This window comes from Phascolarctos cinereus, unplaced genomic scaffold, assembly GCF_003287225.1.
Source record: "Phascolarctos cinereus isolate Bilbo 61053 unplaced genomic scaffold, phaCin_HiC Scaffold_726;HRSCAF=1367, whole genome shotgun sequence".
In the NCBI taxonomy this organism is placed as follows: domain Eukaryota; kingdom Metazoa; phylum Chordata; class Mammalia; order Diprotodontia; family Phascolarctidae; genus Phascolarctos; species Phascolarctos cinereus.
The window spans coordinates 84,557,879-84,583,593 of record NW_027556098.1 but is presented as its reverse complement, the minus strand read 5'-3'; the positions used below and the strand labels follow the sequence as shown (position 1 = coordinate 84,583,593).

General features: G+C 35.9%; 1 protein-coding gene across 6 annotated transcripts in view; it reads right to left on the bottom strand.

The window, feature by feature from the left end:
• Nucleotides 1-25,715, bottom strand: part of BCLAF3 (BCLAF1 and THRAP3 family member 3) — a 103,125-nt gene that overhangs the window by 55,318 nt on the left and 22,092 nt on the right. For 4 of the 6 annotated variants that reach the window (XM_020989924.2, XM_020989922.2, XM_020989920.2 and 1 more), the window contains exons 3-9: nt 24,217-24,291; nt 19,645-20,223; nt 18,609-19,271; nt 12,826-13,004; nt 8,228-8,342; nt 7,089-7,152; nt 3,830-3,948 (exon numbers count right to left, since the gene is read on the bottom strand). In XM_020989924.2, the coding sequence (XP_020845583.1) occupies nt 3,830-3,948; nt 7,089-7,152; nt 8,228-8,342; nt 12,826-13,004; nt 18,609-19,271; nt 19,645-20,223; nt 24,217-24,291 (1,794 nt within the window). The remainder of the gene's footprint in view (nt 1-3,829; nt 3,949-7,088; nt 7,153-8,227; nt 8,343-12,825; nt 13,005-18,608; nt 19,272-19,644; nt 20,224-24,216; nt 24,292-25,715) is intronic. The other 2 variants (XM_020989921.2, XM_020989923.2) reach the window with 2 other exon arrangements.

The window sequence follows — 25,715 nt, the reverse complement described above, 5'->3', positions numbered from 1 at the left end:
CTATTTGTAACCTGGACCCTTTTGCTCCTTCTAGCCTTCCTACGTTTTATTTCCCTCCACACACAATGACCACACTGGACCACTTGCGTTTCCTTGTATGTGGTGCTGTCTCTGTGTGTGTCTTTGCACTGGCCGTCTCACAAGCTTGGAACATTCTTGGTTTCTTGGCTCCCCTGGCTTCCTTCAAGGTTCAAACAAAAAGCTACTTTTTGTAGAAGGCCTTTCCAGTTCTGTTCTAACAACTTCCTAATACACATTTCAAACCAGATGTCGCAGAGACATCACAAACTTAACAGGTCCAAAAGAGAGCTCATTACCTTTCCCCAAAAACCACACCTCTTCCATACTTCCCCTATTTCTGTAAAGTATACCACTGTCTAGTCCCCCACTTTCCCTCACTCATATAACCAGTTGCCAAATACTGCTGTTTCTGTCTCCACTATCCTTCTCAGATCCTACCCCTTTGGTCTACACTCTGACAAGCCACAATTTTAGTTTAGGCTTTCATTACCCTTCACGTAGATAATTACAACAGTCACCTAATCAGTCTCTCTGAATGGTCTCAAATCCCTCCCCAGAGATTGGTGGATCTATGTTACTTTCTCTATTCAATAAACAGTGTCTCCCTATTGTTTTTAAGATAAAATATAAACTCTTCTGTTGAGCTTTTAAAATCCTTCACAACTTGGCCATGACCTCTCTCTGGTCTCAGTGCTGTTTACTCCCCCTTCCATCCCACTCCTTACACATGACCTTCCATCCCCATCTTTGTCCCTTTGCACTGGCTGTCACATGCCTTCCCACCCCCATGCTTCTCTGCACACACTCAGCCTGATTTCCTCCTTGTAGAACCTTTCTTTTTTCAAGGTAAAGTTAAGTTAAAGCACCTTGCACATGAATTCTTCCCTGATCCCTCCAACTGCTAATGCCCTTCCTTACTCATCACTTTGGTTTTTCCTTTATAATTATTCTGTAAATACATAAACACACATATATGTATACACCTATAGACACACACACACACACACACACACACACACACACACACACTCTTCTCTTATAGAATTTAAGATCCTTGAGAGTAGAAACTTTCATTCTTTGTCTTTTATTTCTACCAGCACCTAGCACAGTACCTGGCATATAATGGGCATTTAATAAATACTTGCTGATTGAGAGTACATGAAGTGCTCCCTACCCATGGTCTTCTACGCACATAATAAAAGAAGGAGTTGTATTTTCCCCTCTCTTCTTCTGGGCTAATGTTGGTTTTTATAATTATCCAGCATTCAACTTCTTTTCTGTTTCTTCTTTTCATTTACATTATTGTGGTCATCACCTACATTACTTTCTTGGCTCTGTTTAATTTGCATCAGTTCCAAAAGTCTTATCATGGTTTTCTAATTTCTTAGTATCCATTGTTTCTTATGATGTACCAATTCCACTGCACTCTTGTACCACAATTTGTCTAGCCATTTTCCCATCAATGTACATCCACCCTACTTCCAAGTATGTGCTACCTACTCTAAATATCGGTGCACATATGATAACTTTCTAACTTCCTTGATAAATATGACTAGGAAAGGAATCTCTAAGTCACAGAGAAATTCATTAATTTCTTAGTTATTCTAAATTGTGAAACAGCCTCACCATTCTGAAAGGCAGAGGTAGTACTTGCTTTTAATCTATAAAGGATAAAAATGTGAATTTTGTACTCAGGCAAATATAGAGGACACAATCATTTCTTAAAAATCCATCACATGATACAGTACAATATATTAACATTAGATTTTCTATCACCTAAAGGGAAAATTCTATATGATCTGTCCAAACATTAAACTCATTGCTTCTGGTTTCCGCTAGTAGTAAAGAAGTTGAGTCATAAGACCTGACAAGGTCCAGTGTTTTCTGTATAATTCTGAAAGTCAATAACAAACACTCTTCCATGCTTGAACATTCAATCTGTATTTTCAAAAATTAATTGATGCTTTTTGCTTACATCAGTCATTTACGACTATCCACCTTCTCCCAGTGAGCCCTCCTTTGTAACAAAGGAAAAACAATTGAGCAAAAGTAATCAACACATTGACTTTCTTATCTGACAACACAGACAACATTCTCTATCCTATTTCATCTCCAATGAAAGAGGGGAGTCACATTTCTTATCTTACCAGAGCCAAACCAAGTCATTATATAATTACATGTAATTAGCTTTCCTTTTATTTTTATAGTCATTGTACACAGTGTTTTCTTGATTCTGCCTATTTCACTTTGAATTTATACAAAGTCCTTTGATGTTATTTCTGATTTCCTCCTATTTATGACTTATGAGGTGATGATACTCAATTACACAAAGATACCACCATTTGTTGAGCCCTCCCTCCAATTGATGGGTACCTCTTTTGTTTCCACTCTTTTGCTACTATACAAAATACTGCAATACCTATTTTGGTACATATGGGACCTTTCAGTTCTTGACTTTCAAGGAAAATATGCCTAGTAAAAAAATCTCCGAATCATAAGGACTAGATATGACCTCTAAGACAGGCAAGCAACAAGTATTTATTAAGCGACTAGGATACAAATATAAGCAAAAACAAAGTCAGTCCTTGCCTTCAAGAAGCTTACATTCCAATGGAGGGGAAGAATCACAGAAAAAGGAGCTTTAAAAAAGGTAGTAGGGTGTGGGAGAATGGGGGTACAGAACAAGTCCAGAGATTCAGAAGCATAGCCAGGAAGAGAAAGAAACATTGCTGACATGGTCCCCTCTACAAAATGAGAGAAACTCACCAATGGAAGAAAGGGGGTAGAGTGATAGGAGATGTTCCAGGATGAAAAGGCCCCAAGCAGAGGAACTTTTCCCAGAATAGAGGCATATTAAGGTTCCTTTGCAGACCTTATGGCATTAGTCACATTTTTGCAAAATTCCAGATTGTTTTCTAAATAGGTAAGAACAATTCAGAGCTGACCAATAGTATACTACTGCGCCTATCTTGCCACAGACTCTCCAACATTGATTATTTGTCCTTTGACATGGTTGGCCATTTGCTATACATAAAGCATATGTTAGAACTGTTTGAATTTGCATTTCTTAATAGTGAGTTGGAACAAACTTTTATCCACCCACTTTCTTAAAACTGTTACTCCATTCAATCCAGTAAGAGAAGTAGGAAGAGTAAAGGACATAAAAGACAGCACACATAATGGAAAGAACTCCTGAACTGGAATTAGGAGAGAGATGGCTCTGAATCCTGTTTCTGACACTTACTAGCTATATAATCATAGGCAAGTTATTTAACTTATGTGAGGTTAGTTTCTTCAGCTCCACGATGGGCAGAACACTACCTGTAGTACCCACATTACAGAATTATTCTGAAGGTCACAAGAGGCAATGTATGTAAAACTTTTTACAATCCTTAAAGTACAATAAAAATATTAGCTATTATAATTAAAAACTTTCTTGATTACAGAGTGCTAGGCATCGAGAAAATATAAAAATTAATAAAAGACAGTCTCTATCTTTAAAATGTTAACAATCCAGTAGGTAAATAGACAAGCACATAAGTATAACAAGTATTATGAAAGATCCAAGAGATCACTCCCAGCTGGGGAGAAGAGCAGAAGCTTACTAGAGAAGGTAGGGTGGGAGTGCAGACTTGAAGAATTACAGAACTTTACAAACTTGTATTATAAAACAACTTAACTGTAAAGCATTTCAAGTTCACATTCCCAAAATACTGAAAATTATCACCACAAAAATCCTCATTCTGAACAAATATCAACATGAGTAAATAGTAAAATCTGTTTTTTCATCTAAAAGAAAACTAATTACCTTCGTATACCTCCGCCTATGTGAAAAATCCGTTCATCTACATTCTGTAATCGTTCTTTTCTCCTTCTCTCAATGTCATGTCGGAGATCATTGGGATCTTCTATTACTCTGAGCAAGGCCTGAGAAATGATGATTATGAATTATGAATACAGTCCATTCTATTACTATTTCTTTTGGAAAGGAAGCCACATTTCACACCTAAAGTGCTTTGTAAAAGCTTATTTTAAAATAATTCATCCAATAAAATTAAACCATTACCTAAAAGATTAAGCATTAATTTAATAATTTCATGAATTCAAAATTTTGTTTAGATTCCCTTCAGAAATGTGGCAATAACTAAGCTATCTACTTCCTTATTCTCAGAAAACTAGAAAAGCTGTTGGCCCCCTCCCCACCACCCAAATTTAATTCACTGCTCTTTTCTACAAGGAGAAAAATATATAGCAAAAATCTTTTCACTCCCTGACTAGCAAAGTTTTTTTTTTAATGTTTAACTTAAGTTCTGTGTATTTGGTTTTTAAATTACAAACATTACAGATCACTCCCATTTTGTGAGAGGTCTTGTGACAAGATCAAATCTTTAAGTAAAACTAACAGCAAGTTGACTTCATCTTTCATATCTGTAGCATCCACATATACACTTCTCTACTTAAAAAAAATTAACAGAAATCTATTTTCTCTCCCTTTCACACTCTAACCCACTGGGGGAAAAAATCCTCTTAACAATATGATGTTAAACCAAATTCCCTTGACAGTGTTAAACATATTTATATACATACGTTTCATTCTGTACCTTAATACATCAACTCTGTGTTATGGATAGTAGGTTTCATCATCAGTAGTCTAGAATCATAAATGGTCTTTGTAATGATCACTGATCTTACAAGTTTCTTATTTTCTCCAGTGTTGTTGTTGTTATATTTATATGTATATATATATATATATATATAGATATAGATATAGATATATATAGATATATATTGTTCTGGTTCTGTTCAATTCATTCTTCAGTTTATAAAATTCCTCAAAATTATTCATTCTTCTAATACTGTTACAATATAAATCTGGTTCTGCTATTTCACTCTTTATCAGTTCATATAAGTCTTTTGATATCTTTGAAGTTATCTATTTCCTCATTTCATACAATATAATGGTACTCACATCCATATACAACATTTAGTCATTCCTTCACTGATGGGACATCCACTTAAGTTTCCAGTTTTTTGCAATAACAAAAAGGGCTAGTATAAATATTTATGCATATAAAGGACCTTTTTTTCTTTCTTTGATCTTTTTTCGGCATAGGCCTAATAGTGTTAAAGCTGGGTCAAAGAGAATGCGTTATTTAATAATGTTTGGTGTGTAATTCCAAATTGTTTTCCCAAATAAGTGTACCTATTCATAGGTCCAACAAAAGCGCATCCATCTGCCCATTTTCCCACTAATAGCTAACAGCCTTTCCAGCTATTAGCATTTTCCTTTTTTGTCATCTCTGGCACTAGGAAATCTGAGGCAGACTCTCAGAACTGCTTTAATTTCCATTTCTCTAATTAGTAGTGATTTGGGGCATTTTTTCATATGGTTATAGACAACCCGGATTTCTTCTCTCTGTTCAAATCCATAAGATCATTTGTCAGTTGGGGAGTGGCTCTTTTTCCATATAAATTTGAATCAGTTCCTCATGTGTCTTAGAATGAGATCTTTTTCAGAGAAAACTGCTGCAAAGATTTTTCCCTAATTGTTCCCTTTTTCATCTTAGCTTTTTCAGATCTGTATGTGTAAAAACAGTTTTCAATCTGATATAATCAAAATTATCCATTTAATCTTCAGTGACCATCTATTCTTTTGTTTGTTCATGAACTTTTCTCTTTTTTATAGATCTGATAGGTAAAATCACTTTCTCCAACAGCAAAGATTCTGTATTACATAAAATATGGACATGTAGACTAAGAAATTAATTTTCATACGCAACATTTTGCTAGTTTATACTTCACTGTATTTTTCTTAAATTACACAGTAAATAATAAAAAGAAATTTAACTCCATTTTAAATATAATTTCACATATAATTTTTAAAAAATTACCAAAGCCATTTTACCTGTCTGAAGTTCAAAACTTATATACTCTTAGAATTATATGGTTCTGATTTTATACATCATCTGCAATATTGTATGTTCCCAAAGAATACTCATGTGATGAAATATTCTTTTTGTCTATTATCATCTTATTATATTCCATATGCCTGTGCTTTATTGAAGCACACTTTAAACTGAAGTAATAGAATGGTCATAATCAGCCTAACTCTATAAACAACCTAAAATGGCATGCATATTTGCTTTTTGCTAGCATTTGTGGTAACTAGCCAATAATGAATATATGAAGTCTATATAAATGTAAAAATAGGCCGAGAAAAAAATGAATCTTTAAATAAAATTTAACATAATACAAGCACTTCAGTTTCAAATTCTTTTGTTCTTCTGTTATGTTTTGCTTTAAGTGGTCAAAAAGTTGGCTTTTTAAGGCACAGGAAAATGTTTAAGCCTATGTCTAATGTGAATTGACAAGACTGCATTATACTGAAAAAACAATAACTTGGGGTAAAAGAACATTAAACTGACAACCATAAAAGGTTCAGGAGTCAAAAAGGTTAATTTTGATTCTCATGTAAAACAACAGGAATTTAGAATAAAAAAAGTAATAGTTGTAATATGCAGACTGATTAAGACACTACCTTTCACCTCCCCAGTCCTCCAAGGACAAAAGAGGTGGGTGTTTGGACAATGGTGGAAATAGCTAGAATGAATGAATGTGTAAATTCAATCCTAACAACAAAAGAACATCACTCATCCCTATTAACCTTATCTGGACCATACATGACTGGTGAGTACACATGAGAAAAAGAAAGGGAGGAAGGCATTTTTAAGTGGTTCCAGCTCCTTTTGTCTTCCTAGCCAGTCTAACCACCTCAAGCAGCCAGAACCAACCTGCCAGTTCTGGACATAAACTGGTTTCCTGGGACTATCACTCATGCTGCTTTATCTCCTGGATCCAGAACACTTAAGACTTTGAGGGAGGCTGTATACATGCATACTTATCCCATTCTGAATTTTTAACCACATAGCAATCATATACATAATTCTCATAGTTAGATCAAGTGAGTGTGAGGTACGTCAAAATCTCCAAATCAATAGAACTATATCAGACTACATCAATAATAAAATACTATTATTTTTCCATAATTAAGAATAATATCTACCTACCTGTCCTGGTTCACACTTCACAGTCCGTTCATTCTGAAGTTCTGCTAAAGACATATCAATTCTTCTGAAACAAAGATATGACAATAATTAATAACTGTAAATCATACAATGAAACACTTTTATAATGCTATCTGACCAAATTTAGAATAAAGTTGGTCTATTTCAGATCCCATCTGAGGAAATTTAGGTCACTAAAGTATACCAGGACTTTGCTATGAGACTGTTTTCATGGCATGGCAGTCCTTTAGCAGGGACCTTCAGGACAGCAGTACAGTGAGGCAATGATGCACTCATTTATTAATCCTTAGTCAACAAATCATATTAATAACTAATCACAGTTTAAATCTCAATTTTTGTGGTGATTCTAGTAGTGTTTCAACTCTAAAGTAACTTGGCCACATTGGATATTTGATTTGGCAAGTGATATTAGACACAGACTACCTAAAGCACTATGACTTGAACTATATTCTGAATTCCTCACTAATGACTTAAGCAGGCAAATAATACAGAGAAATAAATAGAGAAGGAAGGTCTTCTGAAGTTAACTGCAAATTCTTTGATACCAGACCAACAGTTTCAAAAACAAAACAATACAAAACATCATTCCACCTGAATAAATTATATTCTGCTTCAGAAGAAGCCAATGAGATTATTGATGCATAGTGGATATCCTTTCAAACTAGCTTATAACTAACAATATAGTCTGCCTGCTTCTTTAGCCCTGGGACCCCATTCTAATAAAAGGATAAGAGAGAGGGCCAGAGTCAGCATGAAGCAGCAAATGCCAAAGGACTTGCCACACGAACAATGGAATAAGGATATAAGTTTTCAAACATCCAGTGGCCAAAACTCTACACTACTCTCTCCCCTAGCTTCAAAAGGGCTACTTTAGTCTGGCCAATGACAAAATGTCATCTCAATTTCCTAGCACCAATGAATTCTCATAATTCTCACACAAGAAGGCACATAAAGCTATGTAGTTCTATTCCTCTCCTGTCAAAGGAAACATAAACGAAGTATAGAGACCCAGAGTGAATAACAAAAACGGGGAAGATACTCAGCAGCACTTTCTCCTGGAGTTTTTTTTTTTGCATTTATTCCCATGAGTTAAATGGGAATAGTAATATTAAGTTATTTACCTGTGAATTTCTGGATCTGAATTCATTTTTATTTCATTTATATCAGGAACTTGTGTATCTTGCATTTTTGAGAAACGTTCATGTAGAGTAAGATCAGAAGATGGAAAATAATTTGCTGGAAAAAGATAAGTAGTTTTATCTTACTATACAACTGACTGCACTTAAAAGATTAAATATAAACATATAAAAATAGGGCTCTGCAAATGACAAAAAGGAATATCTGTTTCTTCTTGTAATTATGCAATCTAAAACCTATCATAGAACACAGTAAGTGCTTAATAACTGCGTGAGGAGTACTTCACAAATAAACTGGCAGTGTTGATGTGCTACCTACATTCCAATCCAAACAAAATAAAACATCCCCTTGTCATTATCCCAAGGATTTGTAATACATATATACTACTATCATAGATGCCTAAAGACTACCCAAAGAATAGAGGGTGTAGTTGTCCCAAGATAATCTGATCGCTTTCCTTTGACATAAAAGCTACCCAAATCTAGGAGATAAAGAGACAAACCTAACTTTCTTTTCTGTCTTCAGGTAGCTTTTGTCACATGAGACTTTTAATTTATTCCCAAAATCTGAATCCTAATGAAAAACACTAAATCTTCAAATAGTTGTCTAAAATGAGGCACTGAAATAATGACATCTAAAAAATTAATACAGCACACAGATTTTAAACAAAAGGTAATGAATAATACAGAACTTTAGACTGACAAACATAATTTGTGTAGGTAGCCCAAAACAAGGGTAGCTAGGTGATGAAGTGGAGAGAGCACTGGGATGGGAATCAGGAAGACTAATCTGCCTGAGCTCAAATCTGGCCTCAGACACTAGCTGGGTGACCATGAGCAAATCACTTAATCCCTTTTGCCTCATCTGAAAATGTTTCCTCATCTGAAAAATGAGCTGGAAAAGGAAATGGCAAACCACTCTAGTATCTTTGTCCAGAAAATCCCAAATGGGGTCATGAAGAGTCAAACATGACTGAAATATGACTGAACAAAAGTCCAAAACAAATTGAACAAACTATTGTTACAAATGTAGATACAATTTAAGCTCACATACCAACGCTATTCTATCTTCTAAGAACTTCTCTGGCAAATAAAGCCTTTTGACAGTTACAATCTTTAACTGGATGTAAAAAAGTGAAAACATACCTCCCTAAATGCTAGTAACAAAATGCTGTCCCAGAAAATTTTCCAGTAATTCATTCTTTCAACTCTGGGACCACTGCCCCAATATCACTGCTATTACTAGCTCCCTCTTATCCCAAGATCTAACTCCCACATTCTGTTTTAAGGTATGACAAAGTAAAGAAGCCTAGAGTTTGTCACTATTAGTATGAGTCAGAGGAGGCCTATTTGATTCAGTAATCTTATCTATCTCACAACAAACGCATACAATGTATTGGCTTAATATCCGTTAAAAAGGATTCACTACTTTTAAAAATGATCAGCTGAAATAGTTAATTGTTTTTCATTCGTGCAAAATTCTTGGAGAATAAGCTTTGTTCCATTTAATCAACTTTCCAAATAACTGAAACATAACACTAGAAGGACTAGATTTTAAGCAAACTTCTAGCAACCAAGCTGCATCAATTGACACTGCAGTCTTTTAAACAAGAAAATAATGCTAGGGTGAAATTTTTCTTTTGAAGTAAAACTAAAATAAAATTTTTGCTCCAATTGATGTGCCCGATCCTTGTAGTGTTTAAGGTTAGTTTGTTTGGATGACTGATGGAAGCCTCATTAAAATGAATAACACATCTCTCTGCCTTTCTTTTTAAAGATGTTTTTCTTCCCCAGACATGTGACTCCACAGATATAGGGAATTCTGGGCGAGGCAATTCCCTCAATCAATGCTTATCAACAATTTTTCTTCAACTTAATTATCACAGAGAGTTGCCTGGGGGCATTGAGATGTTAAGAAAGACCTCCCCAGGAACCAGTGAGGGGTAAGACATGGATCAATCAATAACTTATTCATCCAGGTCTTCCTGAGTCTATCTCTTTCATATATTCATATAACACTGCTGTTATTTCCCCTTCCCTTTTTAAGAAAGAGGATTAACATAATTTAACCTATTTTTGATAACTCAGGATCATCACTGAGAAAATGATACAGGAGAAAAAAGCGTAAGACTTGGAATTAGGAGAGACTTGGGTTACAAAGGCATTATGATACAAATCGAGTCAGAGGACTTGTGTTCAAATCCCATCTTTGATATGGACCTTAGTCTCAGTTCCCTCTTCTATAAAATGAAAAGAGATTGGACTAGAAAACCTCCAAATTTCCTACTGGTTTTATATCTGTTATCCTACAATCTTTGATCCTGCCTCTCACCCTTACTACGTGTGACCAAAAGCAAATCTTTCATAAACTACAGACATCTACATCTATTCATACTCAGTGCCCTGACTTTACCTCCCACTCTGTCAATGCCTTCTAATCTGGATTCTGAACTCAGCACTTGAAACTGTTCTCTCCAAGATTATCAAAGATCTAATTGAAAAAACCTGAAAAACTTCTTAGTCCTCATCTTTTTCAACCTCTTCATAGCTTCTGACAACTCTTGATCATGCTGAGCTACTATACACTCTCTCCCCTTGGGGTCTGTGATATTCCTCTCCTGCTTCTCCTACTCTCTGACTGTACCTGTTCAGTCTTTACTGTATCATCACACCATCCATCTCCCATTCCTTAACAGTGCATGTCTCTCAAATCTCTGTCCCGAGTGCTATAGACGGTCAACTGCCAGCTACATACCCCCACCTGAATGTACCAAAAATATCTCAAACTCAACACATCCGTTAAGAGTCAAAACCTAACCCTACTCCGTAACTTCCTTTATTTTGATGAGGCCTCCATCATCCTTGCAGTCTAAGTTAGCAATCTTAGAATCATATTAAATTCTTCTCTCCCAAATCCTTAACAGTTACTACATTTTCAGTTGTCTCTGCAACATCTCAGATCCACCTCCCATTCTCCATTTCTCATACAGAACCTTATCGACCATCATAACAGCTTACTAAGCTTCCACAAGGCCCCATTATCTCTGAGATAAAATACTAACTTCCCATTGCGGCACTCAAAATCCTTTTCTCTGGCTCTGGTCTACCTTTCCAAATTTATTTCATACTATGCCCTTCTTCCTTAACATACTCTATGCTCTAGCCAAATTGCTGTTTGTCCAAATTTGGCATTCCCTCTTCTGCCACTACACAGGCTCTCCTCCCTTCCTGAAATGCACTCCTCCCACACCTCAAGTCTTAGAATTTTAGCTTCATTTAAGGCTTATCTCAGGTATCCTCTTCTATGGCAAGACTTTACTAATTTTTCAATTGTTAGTGAGCTTTCCTTTCTGAAATTATACTTTATTTACTTACCTGTATAAATGTATCCTTCCACAAAAAGGGAAACTCCTTTAGGACAGGGGCTATTTTTTCATTTTGTCTTTGTATCCCTAGCATCATGCCTTGCACAAAGTAGGCACTTAATAAATGTTCAGTGAATGAACAGCTTCAATTTCATTAGTTATAAAATGAAAATAATACCTATATTACCCACCTCACACAGTTGTAATAATGAAATAACATACAAAAATCGCTAATTATCAGCTACTAGTAATTTCATCACTATTAATGACAACACATTTATAAAGCGTGTTCTATACATCAGGCATTCTGCTGACCAAGGGTACAAATACAAACAAGCAGGAGAGTTTCTGCCCAAGATTACATTCTAATAGAGGAGGACAACACAGAGCTAGGGAGGAGAGGGAACATTTGTGTGTGGTGGTTTGGTCTGGAATGGCTAGGTATCTCATGCAAGTCTGGGGTCCTAGCAGGGCAAGATAGTCACCTACCAAAGCCATGTAGCTCGGGGTAGATTCCAACTTTCAAATGGAACAGGATTATAAATAATGATTTTTTTTTGTACTGTAACATACTTGGAGCCAGACTTCTATACCTTTATACATTTGTTCCCATCTTCCCTCACTATCAGAGTGTCTCTCAGCTATTAATTCTTATTTTGTGTGCCCATCTCCATCATCCCTACCCTCCAAAACCATTCTGAATTTCTAGTTTCTCATCTGTTTTAAGATGGAAAATCAGATAACAAGGCTTGCTAAAATCATATGTAAAATGTGAAAAATTAGTCTCTGTAGGAGGACCTGAGGGACTACCCTTTGAACAAAATATATACACTTCAGCACATGGATTTGGCAACATCTATGTGGGTTGAAGGCTTTTTATTCCTTTCTTTCTGGTTCTGAGCTGTGTTCTGGGTTCTTGGCTAAGTGGCCCCCAGAAAAGTGAGGTCACTCTACACAAAGTTATACACCCCCCCAGATACATTAACATTTTTTAAAATTTTACTTTCAAAGAATATGCATTTTTGGAGTTCTGTGATATGTAGTAATTGCCTACCATATATATTTCTTACTTGGTTTTTGCACAGTCAGAATAATGGAGAATAATAATGATAAGCAGTATAAAGACTCATTAGTTGGAGTGAATGTGTTAGGCTGTATAACTTCATGAAAGCCAACGAATACCCCCTGTTTTAGCCATAAAGTATAACACACACTAACCTTTAACTTGATGGATTATTGTGATGATTTCCTGAGTAAATTCTCCTGACGGTTTGTTTTCGACATCCTGTGTTATGGAGTCAAGATGTTCAAATACTGGATGGAAGTTTTCCTTTTTCCTGCCAACAGCAACCAAATCATGTGATATCTGTTTCTCTGTGGAAAGGCTAGAAGCAGCCCTAGAATAATTTGCATACATATTTAAGTAAATTTGAAACCAGTTTTCTGATCAAAGATTTTGTTTAAAAAACTAAGCAAAACATTTGTTATAACAAAAAGATCTTCCCTCATAATAAAGATTGGTCACTACATGGTAAGATAAAGAATAGGGAAAACTGAACTATAGAAAATTTTACTTGGGTTCTTTCTTTAAGGAGACATTACCAATACTTTCTATGTATAAGCAAATATCTCATTAAATAAGTTTTATTTCCAAATGAAAAATCACAGCAAGTTAAGATACTCAACTACAAATTTTATAGTTTTGAGTTTCCTCAAATTCTGGTTCAATTTCAGCTACTCTGTATTATATCTTGAAAATAATTAACCTGTTTAATTCAATAGGCTTTTTATAATGCATCTACTATGTGCTAGATATTGGGGATACAAAGACAAAAAATAAATAGCTCTAGTCCAAGCATCTAGCAGGTACTGAAGAGTAAAAAATATGTACTCTGATTAAGTAAATACAAAACATATACAAGTAAGTACTAAATAACCAGTGGGGAAAGACAGAACACTAACAACTGGGGAAGGTGTCAGGCAAGGCCTCATGCAGGACCTGACACTTGAATTGAGCTCTGGCCTCCAAGAATCAGAAATGAGGAAGGTGAGCACTCAAGGGACAGAGGATGGCATTCTAGGCAAAAAGGCAAATATGGCTAGTTATCAAGAGACATCAGAGAATAACGTGAACTCAGTCTGAAACACTAAGATTATTGTACTGGAAAGCCAGTTTATGAAGGACTTTCAATACCAAAGAAAACAATTTGTATTTTATCCCAGAAGCAATAGGAAACCCCTGAAGCTTCTTCCTAAGAAGAATGACCAGTCATGCCTGGACTTTAATACTTTCAATCTGGCAGGTCCGTGGAGGATAGACTAGAGTGGGCAAAGATTAATGGCAGGGAGACCAATTAAAAGATTATTGCAGTAATCCAGGAAAAAGCAGACTTAAGGGTCTACTAGCACAGAGTACAAATAAAGAGAAAGAAAATGTAACAAAATGGTTTGAGGTACTTGTCAAGTGACAGGATATAGAAAATGATGGCAAGTGAAAACACCTGTACTCTCAAAAAAAATTGTAAAGAGGGCTGGAATAAGGGAGGAAAGAAAAGAATCTTGTTTTGGACGTACTGAGCTTAAGAAATCTATGGCTTCAGGAGACATACAACTATACATATTTTATTTTTAAAGTAACATTTCTAATGTTATTTCTCTGACAACATTTTGTTAAAAAATTTACACAATCCTCTTCAGCCACTGGAGGGAATCTATTATAGCCATTTAGGTTAAATTCCATGAAAATTTAATTTGATTACTTCTGAAAATTATCAAGACTATTGTATTGTTTTTGGAAGCTCCAAGATTATCATAAAATATCTACTGATCACAACTCCCTCATTAATATAACCCAAGAAATAAAAAGTTTTTCCTCTACCTAAAAACTAGTTAATTTAAAAAATAGTTACAAAAGATCAACTTCAATCGTAATCAAGATGGAAAATTTACTCTTCCTGATAGCTGATGACAACCGTAATGGTAATGGAGGTGAGGTTACAATCACTTCATAGACTTAGGTTTCAAACTGTAATAATTTACTCACTGGTATCCACAAAAATGAAAAACGTTGACTCAGTCTGGGCCCAGGTAGGCTTCCTTATCCAGTATTATCAATGAATCTCAGAACCCATCAATAACTTAATAAGACTCCTCCATAACAACCCCCTCCCCTAACCCAATAAATAGTCATCCTGCCTTCTCTTAAAGACCTCTACTAACCACAGCAGTCATGGCATTAATTCAACAAACATTAATATTAAATATCTATTAGTTGATTTGCTAAGGTCCCTTAAACCTATGATCCCACGATTCAAAATCCAAGCTTTTCCCACCATGCCATTAAGCATCCAATTGTCTCTCAGCAATCATCACTAAACACAGTGATTTTACTGAATTTAAAACCTGTTCTCTATATCAGAGTTTAAAAAAAAATCACAGCCAATCTTAACTTTTAGAAACATTTCAGTACAAAATAAGGTTTTAAACAGCAATTTAGTGGTTTCTTAGAAAAGCTAAGCTCCCTGTTAAGAAGCCAAAAATTGCCTCAATCTCTATCCACATAAAACCTAAGAATAACTATTCTGTGAAAAATTGAAAGGTTATCCTAGTAATTTGTTAAAAACAACCAAACCTTTTACTACTCAAAAAAAAAACAGGAAGAGCACTGTGATCCAAAACTGCATTCAATAATTTATTAAAAATTCATTTTTAAGATATGAAATTCAAATAAATTTATTCTAGAATCCTGTGACTATCAGATTTTGAATGACAAAAACAAATTTAATCCTCTTGCTGGGCTATGATTTTTTTTTATAAGATATATTAAAAATACACATTAAGGCTGCCATGGTAAAAGCAACCTGGAACCCTTCCAAGAATAAACCTGTTATCCTTCAGCACAACTTACTCCTTTTAAATCTAATGTTCATAAAAAACTCATAAAGGAAATAACTTGGTAAAAAAGCAAACATAGCAATAATTAAATCTGATCTGCACGTAACTTTCTTCTGCTTTTATCTTTTGTAATAAATAATACCATATTGAGGAGAAGCAGCAGGCAGGGCAACCCAGGCCAGAGGCCTGAGGCGCACTCTTTGCCAATCAGGGAGATGCTATGGCATTTCTCTCGATTTAGCCAGACCCAAAGAGGAACAGGCAGAGTGACCCATGCCCACAACCCTTCTTGCCAGCTAACAACAACTCCTAGGAGACTGTAAACATTCTTGTTCATCTCCCATTCTCCACTTCTATGGCTAATGAACTTCCACTCTCTGTTCTTCTTACTCTACTACTTTGGGCTACGTAGAAGGGAAATTATCCCCAATCCCTCCTCCCTCCCACTATCTCAACCCATACATCTCAACTTACTCTACACAATACCCAATAGGTATCCAACCCATTCCAGAGTGAATAAACAACCCCATCCTCCCAGATTTTTCTCTCCCACTTCTTTTATCCTCCTGGCTTCCTCTACTGTCATGTAACCACCAGTGATCCATTCTACTAAGGTACCATCTTCTACGTAAAGTCTTTCCTGATTACCTGAAGTAACGCTCTCTTCTGTGCCTTCTATTTATTTCTGTTTATTCTCTTACATCTGGGGTGTGTGTACATGTACGTACATGTACATACATACACACATACACATACACATACACACACACACACACACACACACACACACACACCTCATTTCCCTATTTGAATATAAGCTCTTTGAGAGCAGGGACTGTTTCATTTTTCGGATTCTTTCCAACTTGCACAGGGCCTGAAACACAGTAGGTGATCATTAAATCTGGTGATAATTGACTCATCTCAACAAACTGCCCAAAGCTGCCTTCTATAAAACAAGAAACAGGATAAGCTATAAATGGTATTACTTTTAAGTACATACCTGTAGATTTTCCCTTTCCAAGATCATATTTTAGAGATGCAGCATGTATGAGGGTGTCTTATTCTTACTAAATGAAGTACATATTATGCTTTGCATCCTGCCTACTCTAAATTAGAAGACGTTAATACTTAGTAGATTTAAAGCAAATCTAAAATTAACATTCACACAAAACAACACAAAACTGCTAATTTTAGGGTGTATAATTAGTATTCAAGCAAGACAAACAAATATCTCAAAGACTAAAATACAGTCAAAAGCATTGGTTCTAATATAAGCCCCCTGCCAGTGACCACCTCTACTCTTCCTCCCTGACCCCCCATTAGCTGAAATTAGCTTTTTTCACTAATATACCTTCTGGGATATTATAATTTGAATAATAAGCAAACAAAATATAAATACCATACTTAATTTCATCTGATATTTACTTAGTACCAAAAATAATTAGGCCAGGCACATTTTAATAAAGGATAAGGATAGTAAAAAATTTTTATTATTTTCCTTTTTATACAAACAAAATTTCTTTAAGGAAATAGGGAGAAAGGAGCTAATGTCAAGGGTATTAAAATCAATTCAAATGCTTTTAGTAGCTGACCATTTTTCTATCTCTTTTAATCGTTAAGAGAATGCCTGCTTATATATTGACATGTAATCACACAAAAAGTGACTTCATGCAAATTAGGAGAAGATTTCAACAATAGGTAAATGGAAAAGGGAAGAGTTGACAGAAGATCCAGAAATATCCAGAAAGAATGACATCTCCCTTAAAGATTCGTCTTGAAAAGGATTCTTTAAAATAAACTCAACCACACTGTATTTTTAAAAGATAAATTTATAAACAGAACAAAGCTGCCAACAAGCAGCCATGCATAAAAAATTATTTTTCTGCTCTCCTTTTCTCACCCTGCCCTGTTGTATTTGTTCCCATTCATTTAAAGGTGAACGGGACTACTATTTACCCTTTCGATGTTTTCAAAGCTAATCTTAAAACGTTTTAAAGCAGTGTTCTGTATTTTGGTCTAACTTTGCCGAGGCCCTTTCCTCACAGAATGAAGGCTCCTCCCTTCCCTAATTCAAGCATGTTAATAAATACTCTCAGAGTTGATTTTCCCCTATTGCAAAAATCTTTCATCAGTCACTTGATGGGTGATTTAGTCCACATGTTATCCCAATTAACATTACTATTTTACACCTTTTATATCTAATTGATCAAGAAAGATCAAATGAATCAAAGACCAAATCCATTTCTAGCATTTGTCAGCATTCTTTGAGCAATTAGGCCCTAATATTTAATTAAATTAAAATCCCTTTTGACTTAAGGCTGAGCCTGAAAGTAAATCTAATTTAGTTCTTTCGGGCTAAGTAAGAGTAAGTATGAAGTCCAAAGGAATAACTTAACAATCTTTTTTCTCCCACTGTAGTCATTTGCTAGCCCTGGAGAGAATCTTTTTGGTTTAAATGTTTGCTGTTGCTGTTATTTGAGGAGGGGTTGGTAAGGTGGGGGGAGGGGCGTGATAATAAAAAAGCTTATCTAGCCCCACTTAAGCCCTTAAAAAGCCTATTCCTTGGCACTCTCTGGGTAAAAAGAATAGTGTCCATCATGCCAGCTTTTTTCAAGATATATAAAATTTCAGGCCCACTCCAGAACTAATTTCTTTACATCTCCCCTTCTCTGATTGAGCAAAATGTCACCCACCTCTCTAATACCCACAAACTGAACCCAATTCTTCCTCTCTCCTCAACCCACTAACTCAGATAAAAATTATTTTCATGGATACTTGACATACTTGTAAGATGTATTTGCAATGTTTTTTTTTCTTGAATATCCAGGAAGGAATCTTATGACGCCTTTAACATCTTTACCTTTACCTGTAATTAAGAAGGTTCTAACAAAGGACACAAAGAGTTGTGGCATCAGCAAAACTTACATTGTTTTTAGAAACTGATATGTACTTGTCACTGATGAGTACCACCATTTTTACAGGACTTTTTGAAAAATTAAGATCTGCTCTTCCACTTTGATATGCTTCTAGATTTTTATAAGCCAAAAGTAAAGATCAAGCAAAAATTTTTAGTAGACCTCAAAGAAAAGCAGAGAAAAGATAAATACCTGTACTTATCTATTGTCTTCTTCATATCCACTTTAACTGTAAGCAATTTCTTCTTCAGACTGACATTTGAAGATTTCCTATCTGGAGGTCTGTGACTTGTATCATGATGGCTACTGGAAAAATCTTGCTCTTTTTTCAAATCAATTTCTTTCTTTACTCTTTCCTTCAGTTTGTTGTTGAAGAGTCTCATATCAATATCATTTTTATAAGGATTAGCACAGGCACTACAGGCCTTCTTAGGATATTTTAAAATATCAATGTTCCCTTCCTCAGTCTCTCTCACTCTTCCACTACTACTAAAACAATCTAACTCTCTATTTAGAGAACCCTTTGGAGAACTGTATTTTCTTTCTTCTTCCTTGGAATACTTGTGTGTTCTTCCATTAGAAAAAGACTGTTCTTCATCTGAATGCTTATAATGTTTGTGTCGATAGCCATAGGACATCTTTGCTAACGAACTATCCTCTAGGTACTCCCTTTCTGCAGATCGATAGATCTGAGGTTCAACACTCCTTTGTCCTTTCTTCTCTTGGTAAGATGGGAAAGAGTGTTCTGGCTTCCATTTAGGATTCCTGGATGGCTCTCTGTTTTCATATCTTTCCATGTCTTTAGTTCTTTTTGACGTATGTCCATATTCTCTGAAATCACCATCCTCAGGATACCTGTGTTGACATAAAGCAGTTTACACTTGCACTAGGGAGAAGAAAGTGAGAATTTATATGTGTAGAATGTTGTACAGAATGGCCTTAAAAGCAGAATGCAGAAGTTAACCTATAATCCACAAGCCTGTGTGTGCAGAGAGGCACAAAGTAAAAAGAAAAATAATAATCCTTTTAAAAAATATTCTAGCCATCAACATGATTTACCTTAAAGATAAATACTTCAAAACTCCCAAAAGCCCATAACAAAATTACAATTTTTAAAAATGTTTTAGACAAAAGCCTTTCAAGGTAGTTCTCTTCAACTATAATGTAAAAAGCTATTTTTCGCTGGAAGCTTTACACTACATTACCCAGGTTTAATGTTTTCCTGTACCTCTTCTGAAAAGAGCTCCTTGTCACAAGTTCTTCAAGACCTCTACGAGGTGACTGAGCATATTTGTCTTCCTGTATCCTCTGGTACCTCAGGTCATCTTCATGCCACTTTCCTTCAAATTTAAAAGAGTCTGCCGATCTATGAAAAGGCTTCACTTCTTTTCCAATTCCAGTAAATCTGGCATCATCAGGCACATACCTTCCTTGTATTTTTTGTGAAGAATAATACCATTCATGTTCTTTGTAGGGTGGTGCATCTGAGTATTTGGGAAAATAATGAAATTTTCGACTACTATCACTCCTTTCTGGTGAATATCCCCGGTGAGGTTTATAACTGTAACTATCTTCTAAAGAATTCCTCCTTCCATTTGGGGAAGGTGACCTGTGATCATAAATTCTGTGATGTATATTTCCATGAGAGGAGATCCTTGGGTCACTTTGTTCATATTTCTCACTGTCCATTCTCCAAGGCATGGTCCTTCTGGGATCCTTCCTAAACCCTTTGTATTCATAGTCATAATTGCCATGGAGATACCTCTGTCTATAGTGTTCAGGATTCCTAAACTCTGGTGATAAAGACCTGTATTTAAAAACAAAAACAGAAAAGGTGATTCTATTTTAAGAGAATTAGAACAAAGCCTCACATGTTTTTGACTCTTTCATAAGCATCTGAAATCAACTCTGTGAATTTAAGCTACTGTAGACAAAGCTGATGATTTTCAAAATTAGAATTTATAATTACTTGATTATATACTCCCAACCTTCCCTTAAATAATCTTATGCCTCCTCAAATTCCATAAAAATATACATATACATACAAGTACTTTTTGCCAGTGGTGATATATGCCCAATTTTTAAATAAGTGAACACTGAGCACTCATACACATACACACAAAATGTATTTTTGTATTTATTCAGGTTATATCCTACATAAGTCCACTCCTCTAAGTAGACCAATGCAGTCAAAAAGACAGGTGAGGTATTTTTGTGGGCTGATTTTTTTTATATTTACTTTTTTTTTCATTCTTTTGTTTCTGTTTGACTGATTCTTGATGTCTCATAGAGTCATCAGCTTCCACTTGCCCAATTTTAATTTTTAATGAATTGTTTTCTTGTATTAGATTTTGTACCTCCTTTTCCATTTGGCCCATTTTACTTTTTAAGGAGTTTTTCTCTTCAGTGAGTTTTTGTACCTCCTTTTCCATTTGGCCAATTCTACTTAAGGAGTTGTTTTCTTCTGTGTACTTTTTTTCCATTTGGCCAACTGTACTTTTTAAGGACTTGTTTTCTATAGTTAATTTTTGTCCTTCCTTTTCCAAGCTATTGACTCTCTTGCACACCTCTCATTTCTTTTCCTAATTTTTCTTCTACCTCTCTTACCTGACTTTTAAAATCCTTCTTGTGCTCTTCCAAGAAGGTTTTTTGGGCTTGAGACCAGTTCATACTCCCCTTTAAGGTTTCAGATGTGAGTATATGGACAATGTTGTCCTCTTCTGAATTTGTGCCTTGATCTTCTATGTCCCCATAATAAGAATCTATGGTCATTGTCCGTTTCTGCTTTTTGCTCAGGGTGTTTGCCTACTTTCTGACTTTTAAAAAAAAGTCGAACTCTCCTGCTGGAGCGCAGGAGGTACTGACCCAAGCTTGTTGTACTGGGAACCCAAGAACTGGTCACTGGCTTTGTGTGCTGGGTCCTCAGGTGCTGGCAGTTGGAAGCTTTAGGGTTCTGGCAGCTTAACTGTTGCTGGGCTGCTGTCAACAACACTGGAGCTCTTAGGGTAGGGGTGGGGAGTCTGGCCCCTGGGGGATGCCTGCACACCCAGGCCTCACACTTGTATGTTTGGCTGCTGGAGGATATCTGTCAGCCCGGAACTCTGCCTCCTGGAGTTGTGCTGAGGTACTAGGACATCTGACTGCTGGAGAACACCATCGTACGTGGTGGTTTTCTGAGCTCATGTCTACCAGTTCTCCTGCCTGTCCTCAGGTACCTGGGGGTTGTGGTGTTGGCACTTGCCTACTCCACCACCCTGAGACTCAGGATCTCCCCATGGTATGCTGAGGACTTGCTGGGATGCCTCCCATTCTGTACTGCTCCCTCTCCCCTAGAGTGAAAATGGCCTTTCCCGTTAATCCCCCAAGCTTTCTGATTTACCAGACTGCTACACCCCATCTTTCAGCCGTTCCAGGGTTTTTCCTGGGGCAATATTTTCTGGGCTTTCAGAAGTCAATAAGGGAGGATGAGAGCAACTTATTTCTTACTCCATCATCTTGGCTCCTGAAAGTGGAAGACTGTGTGCTGATTTTTAAGAAGCCTCTATATTAAGGCAAAGCCTTCCCATAAATTATCTCTCTAACTTATTTCCTTTTTCTGAAGTTTTCTTGACACTATGCCTCAACTCTATTTTGATAAATTTATATTCTATTTTTAAATGCCACTTTAAGTGAACATCTTCTGTTTTCAACTGTGAGTCTTTATTCCAACCTGCTGATTACTGAATACGCTATTTGAGAATGTTAGGACCAAGTGGGAAGTGAAATTGACTTTAAAATACTCAAGACAGCAAGATTATAGCCAACAATGTGAGCATATTCACAGAATTAACTTCAAAAAAGTATCCATAAATTTCTATAGTCAGGGTAAGAAAAGTGTTGAATAAGGGATAGTATAACTATACCAAATAACTGTGAAGAAGGTATTCTTACACTGAACAGAAGATTAAACAGGATCACTTCTCAGAATACTTTCTATTTTGAAAGCTGTACATTCTTCCAAGGATGGATCCATTTATACATTTTTTGGACACAGCCAATGCAGAAATTTGTTTTTCTTGACTTTGTATATTTGTATATTTGGCTTTTTCATCTCTCCTCCATTCCCTCCCACATGGGGGAAAGAAATTTTTTTCTTTGGTTACATGAAAAAAATTTAATTTTAAAAAATTATTGATGTTTAGTGAGCACTACAAATTTTCCCAGAGAAGGTAGCAGGGCACAATGGAAAGAATATTGGGTTCATGCTCTAGCTTTCACACCAATTAGCTGTGACTACTGCAAAGTCACTTAATTGCCCTGAGTCTGAATTCTAAAGTACGTAGTGAAGGTGTTGGACAAAGTGATGCTTGAAGTGGGCAGCTAGGTGGCACAGTGGATAGAGCTCTGGACTTGGAATCAGGAGGACCTGAGTTCAAATCCAACCTCAGACACTTGACACTAGCTGTGTTACCCTGGGCAAGTCACTTAACCCCACTGCCTCACCAAACAGCAAAAAAAAAAAAGGGGGGGGGAAGTCATGCTTAAAGATTTCTCTAGCTCTAACAACATTACTATGCATCCCTTCTCTTATTGATGCTACCTTCCACAGTGAAAAACTGGTCCTGAACTACAAAACAGTAACTGTTTTAACTGATCTCAGCAGTTCATACCCCATGTTATACAAAGAAAAGTGGCTAAAGTGGTTATTAATTTAATCAAAACTCTTAGCTTCTGAACTTTTGATCCTCCCACATTGACTTAAGTATAAAAAAAGCTCCTATTAAAATGAAATATTCTGCAGAGTAAAGTTAATTTCTACTTCCCAGCAGATACCTCATAGTAATGGTGCTCTCTTGACCTAGTTATGAAATTTCTACCTATAATGCAATAGTACAAAAATCCATTAATTTCAATGTTTTTAGTGGTCTTCCTAAAGCACAGGTCATTCCTTGCCCCTTCAATAAACTCCATCCCTATTACCTCCAAAATCAAATATAAAATCATGTTTTGCTTTTTAAGCTCTTCAGAAGAAGGCCCCTTTCTGTCTTTCCCGTCTTATCATCTCCTTCCACATACTCTATGATCCAGCAACACTGGTCTTCCTGCTGCTATTTTCACAAAATATTCACTGACTACCTCCCAAGTACAGAATGCTCTTCCCTCCTCATTTGTCTCCTGCTTTCCTCAAGTCTCAGCTAAAATCTTACCTGTTACAAGAGACCATTCTCAGGACCCCTCAATACTATTGCCTTCCTTTTCTGATTACCTCCAATTAATATTCTGTTATCTACCTTGTATCTACATAGTTATTTGCATGTTATTTCCCTCATTAAAAGAGCTAGTCCCCCAGAGAAAGAAACAAGTGCTGAAAAGAGTGACTTGTCCAAGTTCACACGGATAGTTAGGGTAGTAAAGCCAGAATTTTAACCCAGGCCTCTGCTTCCAAATGCAGTGCCCTCCCACTCTTTCCCATTTCAAACGTTCCAGTCTGTTGTTTGGGGGTTTTTTTGAGAAAGAAAGAATCAAACAACTCATCAAAATAGGCCAATACATATCATACATTTTTCTCACTTTCCTCGATGGTGTTTATAGCACTTTTCACTTCTTAATTCAATACTAAAAGGCTATCACACCCAAATTTCATGTCTCACAGGTCAGAAATGATATCTAAACATGTAACTCCTTAATATTAGCAAATTTCATTACGATAGTCTGTATATTCATTCAAACAGGATTTTACCATTACCAGCCTACTTAAGTTATAATACATCACAACCATAACTAAACAAACACTAAATTTCATAAAGAAGGAAACATTTACCTCTGTTTCCACCTAGGTGATCTGGACCGTGATCTTGCCATCTTTTGACATGTGTACCATGATCCACTTTTTAAACTGCAAAAAAAATTATCAGTAAGATCCACAGACAATAATGAATATTTGGTAAAAATAAGATGGCTGCCAACAACTAGTTAGAAATACAGCCAGAAAGCACCTCAGATCATCTGGTCTAAGGTCTTCTTTGTACACATAAGGAAATAAAGTCCCCAGATAACTGACTTCCCCAAGGACACAGAAGTGTTAAGTCTCCAGAAACACAAAATTTCAAAGTCAGAAGAGACTTTCAAGTCCAAAAGTTCTTAATCTGAGATTGTGTGTGTGTTTAACTCTATTTTAGCATAACTTGTTTCCTTTGTCATCCTACATAATTCATTATTTTGTTTTATGCATTTAAAAAACATTATTGAAAAGGAGTCTGTAGGCAACACATGACTACAAAAGGTCCATGATACAAACAAGGTCAAGAATCCCTGATCTAGTCCAATTTACGCATGAAAAGCAATGGCAATTTTTTCTCCTTATCTTTACTTTCTTGGGGAATGGGGATCCCTGTAGAAAACGAATAACATTAATCAATAATATAGAACTAAAATATGATGCTCTATGATGAGCTCTAAAACTAGTAAATTAGGATTCCAGCTTCTGTACATAAAACCTTCCTTTCCTATTCCTAGGTTGATCAATTTCAAAATACAAAAACCAAAGCAAACAAACAAAAAAAAAACTAACCCAGATTTTTTTACCAATGTGCTTCAAATTAGTAGTACAACATTTTTATCTTTGCCACTTATTAAAAAAAATGTACATTTTACTAAAAACCAAAACATTGTTCAAGGTAAAGTTGATTTTTTTCCTACCAAAAAAACTGCATTTCCAATTTAATAAGCTAGAGTATCTTCAGAATTCATTCTTCTACTTCCTGTGAAGAGTTCAAAAGCTAGACTAAAGAAAAGAGATAGTAGATAACTATAGTACTTACAGAAAATGAGAGGTGACAAAGGACTACCCCCCCTCCAAAAAAAAGAATCCCTGCCACAATACCAGATCTCAAACTAAACTACAAAGTAAAAATCATGAAAAAGATTTGGTACTAGTTATAAAAGAGAGATCAAGATCAACCTAGAAGGGAGTACTATAGTTGAACTCCCACAACTGCTCCAGAAAGTCCCAATCAGGACTGCCCACCATGGCTTGATACTCTCACCCAAAGCAACTGATTTTGCCAACCTAAAACTGAGGTCCAGGGCAAACAGCAGCCCTACATTGCAGACACTGTCGACTACTGGGAGAATTCACGTATTTTGCTTCCCATCCTTTTCTGGTGTGTCATTAACGGTATTTTTAGTGTTGCACCTTTAACCCCATTTTCCCCATAAGTCACGGAGTTTTTATAGAGTGATTCTGCACAGTGAGGTGATTTTTAGAATAGCATATGTCACATTATAGTAGAACTGACTATACTAAAGCAAGCAGCAGCT